The sequence below is a fragment of the Notolepis coatsorum genome (assembly GCF_963971535.1).
Source record: "Notolepis coatsorum genome assembly, chromosome: 13".
Lineage (NCBI taxonomy): Eukaryota > Metazoa > Chordata > Actinopteri > Aulopiformes > Paralepididae > Notolepis > Notolepis coatsorum.
In genome coordinates, this window is record NC_140177.1 from 106,288,380 (window position 1) to 106,306,071 (window position 17,692).

Consider the following 17,692-nt stretch of genomic DNA (forward strand, 5'->3'; position numbering starts at 1 on the left):
TGTGTGTGTGTGTGTGTGTGTGTGTGTGTGTGTGTGTGTGTGTGTGTGTGTGTGTGTGTGTGTGTGTGTGTGTGTGTGTGTGTGTGTGTGTGTGTGTGTGTGTGTGTGTGTGTGTGTGTGTGTGTGTGTGTGTGTGTGTGTGTGTGTGTGTGTGTGTGTGTGTGTGCATCCGTCCGTCCGTCCGTCCGTCAGTGATTGGTTGGTTGGTGAGTCTCTGGTCAATGTTAACATCGTAACAGTTATCCAACCTGCACAACCAAAATAAGCTTTAAAATAACAATGATTGGTCTGAAGCTGAACATGCATATACAAATGTGTATATAAAAAAAATAATATATATATAATAGAACTATAAAGTGTAAGAGGATGCGTTAATAACAAAACTATTTGTGTCATTGTAACACATTTGAATGCCCAAATTCCGAATTGTATTGACCATAAACGTGGGGTGTACCTTCTTTTTTTATTTGATTTGTCAAAAAAAAGGGAGAAATATGTGGAGGATATTTTCACTAATATAAATCAGGAGATACAGTATATCTGTTTTACTCCACTGTTTACAAACATTCCCAAGTGTAAACAAACCTTGATAACGCTTTATATTAAGGTCCTTGTAATAAGCGTTAGTTAACAGTAGTCAATAGGTAATAAGGTCCTTATAAGATGCTTATTAACAGTATTATGTGTTAATAAGAGTATATTAAGTGTTTATAATGGCGTCATACGCACGTTATTTAAGACATTTATAAGCACTTATAAGGAACTTGTTAACAATGTTAATAAAAGCCTTATGAATGTATTGTTTATAATAACATTACAAACACATTTATTGAGTCTTACTTAACTTGTGTAATTGTTTTCACATTGCTTTATTAAGGTAAAGAATGATTTGCTTATTATTCATTTATTAGCAGTTATATGCACTTATTAACAGTTAACTACACAGCTCCGCCATCTGGAAAGAGAACTATGTTGAATTTATGATTATATTAACCTTATATATTCCTGATTATAATGGAAGCCCTGGACGAAGTCAATGTGTTGCAGGAAACCAGACACTAGAGTTAACAAGTTATGTTTGTGTAACATTAGCTTGGCTAATCTGCATCTAGGCTCCAAAACATCAGTCACTTTCTCTTTTCCCCCTAGAATCACACACCAAATTTGGCCTTTTTCCCTTGCTTGATCTAACAACAAGCATTTAAAATTGATAGAAAATGCAGACAACTGAGAGAAATACTTCCTTGTGTCTGTAAACATGGGCTACGTGCACTTTTGAATCCTTCCCACCTGAAACACTGGTGAACAAATATTTAGTTCCACAAACACAATAAAAAATAGTGCTTGTAACTTTATTGGCCTCAAACAGGCCTTCGGAAAATAATTGTACAATTATTAGTACAATTGCAGTATCTTTCAACATTGAGGTAAATTGTATATTGTAAAGGACATTCTGAAAATGTGATATAAAACATCCCTAATCATGTCAACACAATAGAGAAACTGAGGTAGGTCTTAATTTGAAAAATAAATCCATGAAACAATGATAATTGTCGTGTTCTGTATGAACTTGGTTTAGTTATTATGTTTCTCCCTCTTGTGCTCATTTTAAGTATTCTAGACCTACTCATTTTCTCTAGCTTTTTCTAGCTTTTACACTATTTGTTGATTTAGTCATGTGATGCTGCCAGTGCCAGGTCAGCCGTTTTTCTATCCAGAAAGTGCTGTTCGCCATGAGGTCTGCTTTCATCTACCTTTATTTTTCCAGCTCTGTCTGTGCCTTGGAAACTATTGCTTGTACGTTTTATTTGTATTGAGCTAGCATCACATTGTGTAGTTCATTGTGTTTTCCTTATAGATTTTGAGTTCTCTGTGTAAGAATGTTTAGCTAAAGTGTTTGCTTAGTCTTGGCTACACTATCTGTTAGCTCCTGGTTAGCCTACCTGTATTGCTGGGCCATGCTAATACTGAGTCAAGCCAAATAGCTATTTGTTTATATTTCATTGTTTGAGTGAACCTTATGCATACTGTACATTATTTAATGTTCATATCATTATCAGGTAACTTAAACTATAAATTGTTAAAGGGGAACTATCTTATAAATGGCCTTTTTGAGTGTTTAGCATTGTTTCCTAGCTATGTGAACTTATATTAATATGATCTATGTCTCAAAATTCTCATATTGGCGCATTCTTCCAATTCTCCTCTCACAATATTCACCCTCACTGAACTGAGTCATTTGAAAATGTGCGCGATTTGTGATGTCAGAGAGACACCGCTGCATGTTAATGTTGAGATACAAGATGAGCTCCACACAGTGGCTGGACCTGGACCTGGAGCCCACACAGCCTCTAGCTCAAAACGGCTCGAGATCTTGAGGTAGAAAAATGCTGTTTTTGAGGACTTGATTAGAAATACAAAACAATGAATAAAAAAAATATATATATTACAGAGGTGTTCCATAGACTCACAGGAATTGTGTAAAAGTGCCCAAATAGTGAAAGAAATAGTAAAATAGTTCCCCTTTAACATGTTTCTTATAAGTGCTTATAAATGTCTATAAATGTAATCTAACAGTAAACGTTATGGTGCTATTATTAACACATAATATAGTCTTATTAACACAATACTGTTAAATACTGTTAATAAGCATCTTATAAGGACTAACGCCTATTACAAGGACCTTAATATAAAGTGTTACCCAAACCTCTTACAGGCACAAAATACTGCAAATACAATTAAAAACTCATATACACAAATCTACATTTTTCGATACATCTGTCTGTGTGTTCAGGGATGATATAACCTGTGTTTATTCAACCATGTCTTTTTAGACACCATGGCCTATTATCCAACTTCAAACCAATAGACCTTTTCAAACTTGACAACAAAAACATTCTAACAAAAACAGGCCCCCCTTTACCTCCCGTTGCAGTGTTCACTGATACCAACGGTTGACAGGAAATACACTCAAGTTGTTGCCCTAGCAACAGAATTCCACTTAAAACCTGCACACACGCACGCGCGAACGCACGTGCGCACACACACACACACACACACACACACACACACACACACACACACACACACACACACACACACACACAACACTGCAGCGCTAGCAAACAAACGAATGCCCTATTCATCATAGACAGCGCTCAGTGTGGTTGCCTCCTACTAATGCTAGCCTTGCCTTTCTGCACCCACTATTAGACAGAGAGAGTCCCCTCTTAGTGGTTGGGGCTGATTAATTGGTAGTTTAGATGGTGGGGGAGATAGAGTGCGCAGATAATCTCTGTACCTTCGCCCCTGCACCTGCTCGGGGATTGTTAGTAGCACTGCTCTGGCTGATAAAACCAGCTATCTGCACAGTTAGAGGTTTTATGCTAATAATAGGTGGTGGTGTGATTTGAGCGTACCGTATGTGTTTGTGTACTGTAGTGTAGGGTAAGGGCCTAAGGGGGAAGGGTGCTGTGTGTGTGTATACATGTGGATATATGTACAAGTGTGCGTTTGTGTGACACATATGCATATTACATGTGTAGGTGTGTCTCCCTCTCTCTCTCTCTCTCTCTCTCTCTCTCTCTCTCTCTCTCTCTCTCTCTCTCTCTCTCCCTCTCTCTCTCTCTCTCTCTCTCTCTCTTTCTCTCCACAGCCACCATAGCTGTTGTTTTTCCCAGCTGCTCCAAAGTGAAGCTTTACAAATTGATAGAATGAACTCCTTTCGGAACGATGACATTTATTCTGACCGTTCTTTCTTTTTTTGTCAGAAGATGCAAATAGCAGAGCATCACAACAAGTGTTGAAGCTGGCTGCACTCTTTCTTTCTCCTTTGTTTGAGGTTATTAGCTCACCTCACCACGTTGCTTAGCTGCACAATATTAATTCATTAAGCCAAACCAACGACAGCATGGTAGCAATGAGACTGTTGTTTAAAGGTAAACAACAACAAAAGAGCCCCGCTTGGTATTGTGCTTTGTTTATTTATTTTTGTTTTGATTTGTGGGTTGGAGTTCATTAACTTATTATACTGTGCATTTTCCCAGACCTCTCTTGGCAGAGCCTGGCTTTGTGGCCAGCAGCAGCACCCCCTCCCCTCAGCAGCAGCACCCCCCCCCCCTCAGCAGCAGCACCCCCTCCCCTCAGCAGCAGCACCCCCTCCCCTCAGCAGCAGCACCCCCTCCCCTCAGCAGCAGCACCCCCTCCCCTCAGCAGCAGCACCCCCTCCCCTCAGCAGCAGCACCCCCTCCCCTCAGCAGCAGCACCCCCTCCCCTCAGCAGCAGCACCCCCTCCCCTCAGCAGCAGCACCCCCTCCCCTCAGCAGCAGCACCCCCTCCCCTCAGCAGCAGCACCCCCTCCCCTCAGCAGCAGCACCCCCTCCCCTCAGCAGCAGCACCCCCTCCCCCTCAGCAGCAGCACCCCCTCCCCTCAGCAGCAGCACCCCCTCCCCTCAGCAGCAGCACCCCCTCCCCTCAGCAGCAGCACCCCCTCCCCTCAGCAGCAGCACCCCCTCCCCTCAGCAGCAGCACCCCCTCCCCTCAGCAGCAGCACCCCCTCCCCTCAGCAGCAGCACCCCCTCCCCTCAGCAGCAGCACCCCCTCCCCTATAGGTGTTGACAACCAACCCACACATCGAACAAAAACTAAACATTTAACAATGCACAATACAATTTATTTTTAACAAGGCATTTGCTTAAATGGACAGACTGATGCCTTGTGTGTTTTTAATTGTTAAATTGTTTTGATTTTTATCTGAATGTTTCTTTCGTTTCATTGGTTGTTTTATTCATTTTTATTTTTTTTTGTAATCTTTATCTCCTTTCATGTAGCACCTTGAGATTGTTAGAAATATAAAGTGCGTTACAAATATAATTTATTATTATTATTATAATACCAAACAGGGCTCTTTTGCTGCTGTTTGGTGACATTACAGATTCTACCTTTATGCAGGTTTAATGGGGGCCCGTTCACTGGACTTTTTCAGGGGCCGAGCCATTTTCTGTGTCCATATCTGCACACTATAGGCTATAGCTAACAAGATGATGAAGGAAGTGCATGGAGCGTTACATTCGCAACGTGTCTCTTCATGAGATAAGAGGTCACATTGGTATGAAACGGTATGAGCTGTATTTCTAACCCCTCTTCTCTTGTCTTTTGTCTCTCACCACAGGAATCTTCGTACTCATTTGCACTGAAATGCCTTATCAGCCTTTCCACTGTTATATTGCTTGGTCTTATAATAATGTACCATGCCCGGGAAATACAGGTGAGTCTAATGCAGGGAAATCATTTGATGTAATCTGATGTAAAACATAATTTCATTATGCTGTAGTTTCCAGGGCACTGTATGATGATGATGATGATGATGATGATGATGATGATGATGATGATGATGATGATGATGATGATGATGATGATGATGATGATGACGATGATGTCAGAGGATTTTTTTCCTGGGCCCCTGAAAAAGATGCAGCTTAATTTGATTTGATTAGCTTTAATTTGTATAGTATAGTATAGTATAGTATAGTATAGTATAGTATAGTATAGTATAGTATAATATAGTATAGTATAGTATAGTATAGTATAGTATAGTATAGTATAGTTTTGATCCACTTTTTCTCCCATTTTCTATTTTTCTCCCATCCCAATTTTCATATCGTCCAATTCAACCCTCCCCTGTCTTCGAACGTTGTTTCTTGCCTCCCACAAGCCGGCTGCAATGTGGACTCCGATACTCGAGGTAACAGCCGTCGCATCTTTTCACCTGCGCGGCTCGATCTTTCAGCGTCGGGGGTCTGGGCTTTGGAGGGGCCCCGCCCCCGTCGCTTCTTGGTTCTACTGCGCAGGCGCACCAACCGACCTGTAGGAGTCGCTGTCCACAACGCCCGATCCCCACCCTTCAGTTTCCCTCCCCGTAATACGGCCAATGTGTATTACTGTGGACGACCAGCTAAACTGAAAGCAATGTGGAGAGCGGGGCTCGAACAGGAGGCATCCTGTTCGAGCCTAGTCTCGAGCATTCGTTGCGAGCGCCTTGCCCACTGCGCCACGTAGCCGCCCACGTATAGTATATATATAGTATAGTATAGTATAGTATAGTATAGTATAGTATAGTATAGTAAGTATAGTATAGTATAGTATAGTATAGTATAGTAATAGTATCAACAACACATGCATGTCACGGAATGAGTCCTCAGACTGCATACATGTGAATATTATAATGTGGTTTAGACTGTAAAGCTGGTGTTTACTGAGAAAACAAATTCATATATTGATAAAGACTGGAATGCTGTATTGATTTATTGATTTACTATATTGATTTACCCCAGCTCTGCCTAGTATACCGTAGTTACAAAGTAATTGTTCTGTTACTAACACTAGGATCTCCAAACTTTGTCTCATAATCAGAATCAGGATCAGAAAGGTCTTTATTGCCAAGTAGTTTTCACATACAAGGAATTAGCTTTGGTCATTTTCGATGCGAGATTAACGGACAGACAATAACGGACAGATAATAACATTAAAAGGTGGAGTAAAATAAAATGAAATATGAACTAAGATAGAAGCACAATAGAATATAATATAATTATGAAATAAAATTTAGGCCAGTGCTCTACAACTGTAAATAAAGAGGTTGAATAAAATAAAATGGGATATGAACTAAATTAAATATAGCACAATAGAATATAGTACAATTATAAGTAAAAATAGGAATAGGCCAGGGCTGTACAACTGTGCAGGTTGTGGCCATGTATAATATACACTAATTAGAATAAAAATAACAATACAGTGGGATGGGATAATTAGCAGGGCTGTGAATGTGGGCAGTCATGTGCAAAGAGTAGGCTATGAACAGTGAAGTATGAACAAAACAAAAGAGAAGCAACAGTTGTGATTTGGAGGGGCAAGAAAACAGGGCGGGTTTGAGATCAAGGTCAATTCACTTTTTACTTGCTCAAATAAAAGAAGGCCACTGAGAAGCCCAGTGTGACTGAAACCTGTTTGTGTCCCTCAAGCTCTTCATGGTGGACAATGGGGCGGACGACTGGAGGATAGCCATGACGTACGAGCGGATCTTCTTCATCGTGCTGGAGCTGCTGGTGTGCGCCACCCACCCCATCCCGGGCCAGTACGTGTTCACGTGGCGCGCGCGGCTGGCCTTCACCTACACGCCGTCGGAGGCGGACGCGGACGTGGACATCATCCTCTCCATCCCCATGTTCCTGCGGCTCTACCTGATCGGCCGCGTCATGCTGCTCCACAGCAAGCTGTTCACGGACGCCTCGTCGCGCAGCATCGGCGCCCTCAACAAGATCAACTTCAACACGCGCTTCGTCATGAAGACCCTCATGACCATCTGCCCCGGGACGGTGCTGCTGGTGTTTAGCATCTCCTCTGGATCATCGCCGCGTGGACCGTGCGTGTCTGCGAGAGGTAAATGTGCAGCGGGGGAGGCGAGGGGAGGTTTCGGGGGGGGGGGGGGGGGGGGGGGGGGGCACACTGATGTCACACCGGCACAACTGTGCACTGCCACTCACACACACACACACACACACGCACGCACGCACGCACGCACGCACGCACGCACGCACGCACGCACGCACGCACACACACACACACACACACACACACACACACACACACACACACACACACACACACACACACACACACACACACGTCTTTCTCTCTGTCTGTCTTTTTTGACCCACGCTTGTGTTTTGTCACTCATCCCCCCGGCGGTCCACAGGAATGTGGGAAGCAACAGCCTCTGTCACACACTACCACACACAACACACACACACACACACACACACACACACACACACACACACTACCACACACACCACACACGCACACATCACACTGCCTGAATGTAACAACAACAACTTGTGTTTCATTAGCTCAGCAATCACTCCACGGAGTCCCTATTCCTTGTTTTCTACGCTCTCTCAGTGAGCTCGTCCATAATTCATGAGTGTATAATTGTTTGTTTGCTGAGTGGTTTGTTTTGGTAAAGAGAAGCAGCCCTACGGATCCCCCCGACCCCGCTCTCTCCCAAAACAGGCTCCGTCTCAGGGGGGGCAGCGGGGCTGAGAGCGGAAGAGGCAGAGGAAGAACGAGAGCAGCAGCGCAGTGTTTCTCTTCCTCATTTTGCGTTTGCATTCTGGGAAATGAAAAGTTAATGCCAGCTTTATATATATGTATATATATATTTTGGTGGGGGGGGGGGGGGGGGGGTTATGGGTGATCTGATGTCAACAATGACACGGGCTGCACTGTAAAAGTCAAAGTCCCACGTCAATTCACGGGAAAACATGAATTTACTCTGTCCAGCTACTCTGCTAGTCTGTCAATCAGTCAGTCAGTCCAACGGCTTACCAGAGGTCAAAATGTCCTCCTATGGTTTGTCTCGCTTGCTTGTACCTTCTCCTCACCCCTCTCCCGCTCCCTGTGCTAGCTCACGTTCTTAACGCCTCTCTCATGATAGAGTAGAGTATATGCTCTGTGACCGCCTGGTGATCTGGTGTCCTTCGCTGGAGGAGCTCCATCGGTATTATTCTTGAATCATCTCGGGTCACAATCTGTGTCTGTGTCCCGGAGAACAGAATGCAGCAGGTGTCTTACTGGATGTGAAATCCATAAACATTATCGGGGTCAAGATAGATAGATGGTTTGCTCCCCCTCCCCCCCATCACACACCACACACACACACACACACACACACACACACACACACACACACACACACACACACACACACACACACACACACACACACACACACACACACACACACACACTGAACACACACACACACACACACACACATGACACACACACACACACAAACCTGGGACATTAGCTGTGCATGCTACTAGACCGTTGAATGGTTTAAGTTCATTAATAACATGTGTTATATGTGTGTGGGTGAGTGTCTATGTTTGAGCATGTGTGTGTCTTTTTGTGTGTGTGTGTGTGTGTGTGTGTGTGTGTGTGTGTGTGTGTGTGTGTGTGTGTGTGTGTGTGTGTGTGTGTGTGTGTGTGTGTGTATGTATATATATATATATATATATATATATATATATATATATATATATGTGTGTGTGTGTGCGTGCGTGCGTGCGTGCGTGTGTGTGTGCGCGCGCGCGTGTGTGAGTGTTGTAATGTTGTGTTGTATTTCTATCCCCCCGCTGCGCTGCTCGTAGGGAAACAATGTGAGTTCTCGTTCTCTAGCCGCTGGATAAACAACAACCTGTCATCTGTTTGCACCGAGCTGGCGCCACTGCTGCCCTGAGTGGGGTGGGGGTGCGAGGAGGGCGGGCGCGGGGCAACAAAATACCTAAATAACATTGATAACCTACGAGCCTTTCGAAACACAGTACGGGGCAAAGGAGGACTAGGTGTTCCCCCCCCTTCTTTAGTTTGGCATGAATGTGGCGCCGTTCCTCTCCTGCTGTCAAAGCGAGACGTCGCCTCCACGCTGTAACGGCTGCAGGAGGATGTAGGGGAGGCCGAGCGGTCGAGCAGCACTTTGAAGCAAGCGTCTCTTTCTCCACTGTTGCACGGTGAGAGGTAGACGAGGAGGAGGAAGAAAATAAGCCTTAGGAAGGAGGAGGAAGAGGGAGGAGGAGGAGGAGGAGGAGGAGATGTTTTTTGTGCTAAAATGCAGCATCCCCTTCAGGTCACCTTCATCACAGCCTTGGGGCGATATTTCCTTCTTTCTTTCTTTCTTTTTTTTTCTTTCTTTCTTTCCCGCCGCCTCCTTATGCAATTGTTATAGATCCATAACATTCTCAGCCCTTTTTAAAGATTTGTCGCCGAGGAGCAAAAGCTCTTTAGTCCTCTGTGTTCCACACATTACCATCCCATTAAGAGCCTCCCTCGCGGGAATTGATCGAATGACGTCGTAATGGTTTAGGTGCTCCCTAAACCATAAATAAATATATATAAAGTGCAGAGTTTCAGTTCAGACCAGTGCAGCATAATTTATGCATATTCATATAGATTTGTGTTTAAGTCTGCGAGGAGGTGAGAAGTGTCTGGTACACGGCTGTCCATGTCAGATTTGGTCATTTAGGCGTGTTATTTTTTAACAAACCAGCACACAAATCATATTTAAACCAAATACAACCCAATAGGATTCACACACGGCTCGTTCTGGAGGCCGGAAGAGGGTGGTGTCCATTCTAGCACCGTTTCCAAAATGGAGTCTCTCTCACGGAGAAGGAGTTTGTGTCGGAGGCAGATGCAGTGTCTCTAGGTTAGAGTTTATTTGTTTTTTTAACCCATGGAATGAACCGCTCGCCTTAACCTTCCTCAAGTAAACAGTGAAACTGCATGGTAGTTTTCATGTTTACGTCTCGATCCCATCACTCAGACAAACAACAACAAAAAGAAAAACAACAAATCACTGGAAAGAAAGAAAAAGAAAGAACAAGAAGAGAGTGCTGTGATGTGAGTTTCTGAAAGTGAAATCTTCTGTTACATAACTAATATTTATGGTCTGTTAAACGCTGTTATGCATCAATCACCCTCCGGGCCTCACAAGAGTCTGTATGGAAGACACATAGATGAGATTGGATGAGCAGAGTCTGTCTGGAAGACACATAGATGAGATTGGACGAGCAGAGTCTGTCTGGAAGACACATAGATGAGATTGGATGAGCAGAGTCTGTCTGGAAGTAATGAAAGACACATAGCCATAGCCAGGGGATGGAGAGTGGATGAGAGATGGGGGAAGAGAGGGGGATGCGGATGGAGGGAAAGAGGGGGGGGGGGGGCGGGAGAGGGATGGAGCGAGGGTATGGGAATGAGAGAAGGGAGGGAGACGGAGGAGGAGAGAGAGGGAGTGAGGATAGAGGATAGAGAGAGAGAGTGAGGGATGAGAGAGGGATGGGAGAGGGATGGAGATAGAGATAGAGAGTGGGAGGGAGGGAGGAAGGGAGTGAGGTATGATAGAGAAGGAGAGGGATATAGAGAGGGATGGGGAGAGAGATGGAGAGGGAGTGAGGGAGAAGGAGAGAGGGATAGAGAGAGGGAGTGATGGAGGGTTGGCAGGAATCTGCTTTATTCACCTGGCTGCCATATTAAAATGGAAAAGCGAGGCTGAGTGGACAAACCAGGCAGCACTCTGGAGAACTGCATCCACTCCCTTGTAATGACTGGTGAGCTATGATTGGTGACAGGTGGAAATACTTTTTGTTACTATAGACACATGACTCATATGGTTTTATTCCGTTTGCCGCTGTTATTCTCTCAAATCGCTGTGAATGCATGAAAGTGAGCAGATGGCTCATTCACTATCGTATATTTCAGCACAAAAATCACGGTGGATAAAACCAATGTGAGTCACGTATGCATGGCCTTGCAACCGTTGTGTCATGCCTGCTTGCTTTGGTTATACTGGTTCTTGAAATGGTATTTTATTTATTGGTATTTTAACATTATAGCGAATAGGTGCTTCTGCCTCCTTCCATTCCCACGTGCCATAATGGCTGGCATGTGAATGAAGTGAACGGTAGATGGTATATCCATATAAAGTATATGGATGTAGCACTGGTCACTGACCCCCCCCCCCCCCCCCCCCAGCTCCTAACCTACCTCAACTAAGCTCCTTAACTAAGCTCTTCATCACTACTACCAGGCTCTCTCTCCCTCTCTCTCTTGCTCCTGACTGATCCTTTGTGGATATCCTACTACTGTACCCATCTAACGTGCATGTTCTGCAGTTCTGCTCTACTCTGCCCCTCCCCCTGCTTCCTCTTAACTAGCAGTAATCCAGCCCAAACTAAATTACACACTTTCATGCATGCCTTGCTTGGCTCTCTGGTCCTTGCTACAATATCTCTCTCGCTGTCTCTCGCTGTCTCTCTCTCTCTCTCTCTCTCTCTCTCTCTCTCTCTCTCTCTCTCTCTCTCTCTCTCTCTCTCTCTCTCTCTCTCTCTCTCTCTCTCTCTCACACTTTCTTTTCTTTTTTTTCCTTCCCCCTTTAACTCGTATCTAACTCTCTCTCTCTGTCTCTCTCTATCTATTTCTTCTCCCTTTAACTCTTATCAAACTCTCTCTCTGTCTCTCTCTGTCTCTCTGTCTCTCTCTATCTCTTTTTTCTCCTTGAACTCGTATCTAACTCTCTCTCTCTCTCTCCCTCTCTCTCTCTCTCTCTCTCTCTCTCTCTCTCTCTCTCTCTCTCTCTCTCTCTCTCTCTCTCTCTCTCTCTCTCTCTCTCTCTCTAACTCTGTTACCCTGAAACGAAGAATTGTTTGTGGAGGCTACGTGAGACTGTGGCTTCTCCCCCCGTGTCTCCTTCAGAGAGGACCCCTAGTGGCCAATGTAACGGACGAGCTTCGGGAAGGTTTAGGTGACTTTCCCTTAACTGCACCAACACTGGATTATCAGGCTTGAGTTACTGGTCAGCTACACCGACTCAGGGCATCTGACTTCCAGTGAATTTGTGTGTCATCAGTTGAACATAAACGCTGCTGTTCAAGGCCAGGTCAGCAAAAAAAGCTTAACCTGAGATCACACACACACACACACAACACACACACACACACACACACACACACACACACACACACACAACACACACACCACACACACACACACACACAGACACACACACACACACGCACACACACACACACACACACACACACACAAACTTTCTCATACCAGCTAGCACCCGGACACATCTGTACTCCATATGTAAACATGTTATAAAGGTTGGAAAAGGCTAATTTTACATGTGCAAGTCAATGGTCAAATAGATTACGCACTGGACCCTATAAATATTCAAGCTGATTGCACAACTGTGATATTGCCCCAACTAGGACAACTTTGGTCGTGTGGTACCTTGAGCCATACAGTTGGACACTTTTAAGCGAAGTCTCCATGGGTATGAAGGGAAGGATTGGAAGATTACTCCTACACTCCAACACCTAAAATGCAGACACAGTTTAACCCTTTCACTACCACACTACAGACGGTTAACCCTTGGTAGTTTACGGGTTAACCTTCTGTAGCGTGTTTGTGAAAGAGTTCAAACTTTGTCGTGTGGCAGTGAAAGGGTTAACCTTCTGTATTGTCGCAGTTAAAGGGTTAATCATTTCATAGTGTGGCAGTGAAAGGGTTAATGTCTGTGTAGTATTTTGCAATCTTCATGCTAAAAGGACGATCACATCCCTCAACTCAGGTACCACCACACTGATGATAAATACAACGGAGTGCCATCACCACCACCGCCGCCGCCGCTCGTGCTGCTGGCTTTGCATTTTGGCTGTGCTGTGAAAATGCTATTAGGTTTGCCGTTTTTCTTTTTTAATTAGGTCATCACCAGTTTGAGTTTAATCCCATCTGCTCGTGTTTACTGCGACTGACACCCTTCCCCGAGGAGCTTCCCGACACATTCGTCCCCAAGTAATCTCCGCCAGTGCTCAAATTCATTTAAATCAACAAGACTTAAAAAAAAAATTGCATTTATTTATCTACTTTTGTATTTTTGTCGCTATGAAATGCGGCTGAAATAAGATAAGTGCTGTTTTTACTGAACACAGGCTCCAGATACAGAAGAGTTACATATTTATTTTTAATCCCACATCTTACATGTGGAAGGATTCTGAGAGGAAGTAATCTGCTTGGCTATAAGGGGCTGGTCTACACAGGCCCACACGGAGGGGGGGGTGCAGGCGAAGAAGAGCTTAGTTAGTGGTTCGTACTGTGTTGTTCATCAGACCAGATTACTGCTTTTCCTGTTCAATCTCATTTGCGTGCGTTAAGTCTAAAATAGTGCCTCTATGTACAATATGAGACTACAGTTGTTTATTTCTACAGGATGTGCGTTTCTACTCTCAAAAACAGATTTGAGATACTCCTCTACTCTCAAAAACAGATTTGAGATACTCCTGATGAAGTGTGTGTGTGTGTGTGTGTGTGTGTGTGTGTGTGTGTGTGTGTGTGTGTGTGTGTGTGTGTGTGTGTGTGTGTGTGTGTGTGTGTGTGTGTGTGTGTGTGTGTGTGTGTGTGTGTGTGTGTGTGTGTGTGTGTGTGTGTGTGTGTGTGTGTGTGTGTGTGTGTGTGTGTGTGTGTGAGTGAGTGAGTGTGAGTGAGTGAGTGAGTGAGTGAGTGAGTGAGTGAGTGAGTGAGTGAGTGAGTGAGTGAGTGAGTGAGTGAGTGAGTGAGTGAGTGAGTGAGTGAGTGAGTGAGTGAGTGTGTGAGTGAGTGAGAGTGAGAGAGAGAGAGAGAGAGAGAGAGAGAGAGAGAGAGAGAGAGAGAGAGAGAGAGAGAGAGAGAGAGAGAGGTCCTTCTATTTGATTTGATCCCTCACTCCCATGCTGTCTCTCTGAGTCTTTGGGAGCTGTGTAGTGTGTCCTCAGGTACTACCATCTGTCCCAAAGCACCAACTCCTCCCCACACAGTGAGAGGGGAAAAGGGAACAGAGCCCAGGGAGAGACGGCTCGGGTCAGAAGACTGGGAGGAGGTTAAGAGGGAGGAGATAATAGTCACGTTTCCCCCTTCCTGTCCTCTGGATGATCAAGCGAGCGGGTTGATTCGCTTTTAGAGGCCACTGCCAGGAAAAGTTGTTTGTAGGCTACATTCCAAAAGGCACGCAGTGGGGTCGGGGTCAATTCACTCTAATTTGTTCTAAATAGGAATTGCATTATGATACAGTATGCATTCTTAGCATTTATTTATTTATTTATTTAGATGTCTACCTCCATGTTATTTGATATGATTTAATCCTCCTAATATACCTCACAATGCAAAGCGTCAAACATCCACTTTTGCTGTTAGCTATCGTTAGCTACCAAACATCACAGTTACAGTATAGCTATGTCAATTACCAAATGGGCCATTTTGTCATCGCAGAGTAAACACAGGTGCAATTAATAACATTCTCATACTCATTCTCAACACTCTCATATCACACCTCCTACTTTTCACTACGTCAAATCCAAAAAAGAAAATGCCATCTCTGTCTCCACAAAGCCCTGTGAATAGATGTAAATGATTAAAGACTTAAACCAGACCAACAGTTGTGCCAAAATAAGTATTTTTACAGTGAGAGAAGTTTATTCCTGTGTTGTTTCAAATGAGACAGAAACACCGCAAACTGCTTTGGTGTTGCCTCCACCGTGTAATGAGACGTGATGGTATTTGTCAAATCCTGGCATGGATCAAATGTGTCACTGGAATAGTTTAGCCTCTTAACAAGCGGGCAGAAAAGTGGCAATTATTTTACTTGAACTTGAGGACTGCATACTTTTTTTGCAAACCAAAATACTATACACTATTTATACTTATAGCACATGCATGAGCCTGGTCTTTTTGATAGCATTCTGAAGTTTCTGATACAATAAAGAAAAATCACTTTTAGTGCTAATGAAATAGAGTAACATCTGAACTTGAGTTGTAGAAAAACTTGTTACTCACGTTTTTCTGTAGTAGTTGCAATATCCAAAAGTATATATCCAAAACAATTGGTATGGCTGGAAAAACACCCTGAGTCCATAGCTTGAAGTCTTATGTAGTACATGTCCAAATTTCCGTTCAGAAATGAGTGATTAGGAGCGATTTTGGTAAACTAAAAAAAGAAAAGCTCTGCCGGTTTCAGTTTTATTATTGACTCCAATGCATTCTGTGTTTTTTTCTCTTCCTGTTTTCTCTTATCCCCATGTGGGGGATCATTGGAAAGCCACACTCATTAGCTACAACCCTGTCCAATCATCTTCGAGATTACCAAATGATTGACTGAGCGAGAGCCTTGGGAGTCGGGAGTGGTATAATTTTTTTTTAAAGAGTCTGCCGTGTACTTTGGGGCACGCCTCACATTTCGCCATGTAACTCGAGAACCGCTGAACGGATTTTGTCCCCTGAAATGGCAATCGACAGGCAACAAATAGGGCTTTAATTCCATATATAGATACCCGAGCCGCTAGAGGTCGGCAAAGTGGCGCATCACGCCGGCGGGCAAATCGCCCTCAAGAGGGCCCGTATACGGGCCGTTGCGTGTTAAGAGGTTTGCAGCTCAACTCAAATCTTCAAGAAAAAATCCTGGCATGGATCCATTTCTCATTAGAAAAGGCCTAATTGGGTGCGGCTGGGTAGTGCAGTGGACTAAGCACTCGCCTACCACCGCAGAGACTCTGGCATAGAATCCAGCTGTCAGCAGTACCTCCGGCTTGGTCAGTCGTCCCTACTAACACTTCACTTAGAAAAAGCGAAAGGCCTCTCCTCTGTCCTGATTCTCCTAGATCTATCTGCAGTCTTCGACACAGTCAACCACCAGATCCTCCTCGCGGCCCTCGCAGGAATGGGAGTGGCTGGCTCTGCGCTGACATGGCTGTCATCATACCTCAATGACCGCTCCTACCAAGTGTCATGGAGAGGGACCCTGTCGGCCACCCGCCCCCTGCGGACGGGTGTCCCCCAGGGCTCGGTTTTAGGACCCCTTCTCTTCTCTCTCTACACTAAATCACTGGGTAACATTATCTCGTCTCATGGCTTCTCCTACCATTGTTATGCCGACGATACTCAACTCTTCCTCTCCTTCCCTCCCTCAGATATCCACGTCTCTGAGCGGATCTCGGCCTGTCTGTCCGACATCTCCGCCTGGATGACGACCAACCACCTCAAACTGAACCTAAGCGAAACAGAATTGCTCCACCTGCCGGCCAAATCCTCCCCCCTGACCGACCTTTCCATCACAGTCGAGAATGCAGCTGTGACCGCGTCCCCGACCGCCAAGAACCTTGGTGTTGTCCTCGACGACCAGTTGAACTTCTCTGCTCACATCGCAGCGACAACCAGAACCTGCCGATTCCTCCTGAGCAACGTCAGAAGGATCCGCCCCTTCCTGACAAAAGAAGCCACCCAACTCCTCGTCCAATCAACAGTCATCTCCCGCCTCGACTACTGCAACGCACTGCTCGCTGGCCTCCCGGCCACTGCCACTAAGCATCTTCAACTCATTCAGAACGCAGCGGCCCGCCTGATCTCAAACCTACCGAAGTCGGCCCATGTCACCCCACTTCTTAGGGACCTGCACTGGCTCCCCATTGCTGCACGAATCCGCACTCCTATCCAAGCTCCGGGAGGGTCATCAAAGAGAAGTCGCCTATTCTCAGTCCTTGCCCCACAATGGTGGAATGAACTACCCACCCCAGTTAGGACAGCCGAAACACGTCCAATCTTTCGCCGTCGACTAAAGGCGCACTTCTTCAACCATTATCCGAATAAAAAAAAAAAAAAAAAAAAGAAAAAAAAAACTAACTAACCTTACTGTCATGCACTTGTCCTAATAAACTAACCTACACTGTAGCACTCAACACTTTGATGAACATTGTTGCTCAGCTGATAGAGTTGTGCCCTTCCTGATGGCTTGTCGTACAGAACATGTAAGTCGCTTTGGATAAAAGCGTCAGCTAAATGACTAAATGTAAATGTAAATGTAACACAATTGGCAGTGTTAGGACCATGTGTCCTGGTCGTTGTAAACTGTGACGTCTCCTACTGGTCGGTCGGGGCGCTTGTTCAGCAGGGAGAGGATCTGGGGGAAATAGCGTGAACCTCCGCACGCGTTACGTTCCCCCAGTGAAACTCCTCACTGTCAGGAGAAAACAAGCGGCTGGCAACTACCCACATGTATCGGAGGAGGCATGTGGTAGTTCTACACCCTCCCCAGGCCGAC

General features: G+C 44.9%; 1 protein-coding gene across 1 annotated transcript in view; it reads left to right on the top strand.

The window, feature by feature from the left end:
• The window catches only part of kcnn1a (potassium intermediate/small conductance calcium-activated channel, subfamily N, member 1a), a gene marked incomplete at its 5' end in the record, with an annotated part of 233,017 nt that overhangs the window by 147,892 nt on the left and 67,433 nt on the right, over nucleotides 1-17,692 (top strand). The window contains 3 exon segments of the mRNA XM_084326864.1: nucleotides 5,171-5,266; nucleotides 7,020-7,395; nucleotides 7,398-7,437. Coding sequence (XP_084182990.1) covers nucleotides 5,171-5,266; nucleotides 7,020-7,395; nucleotides 7,398-7,437 — 512 coding nt within the window.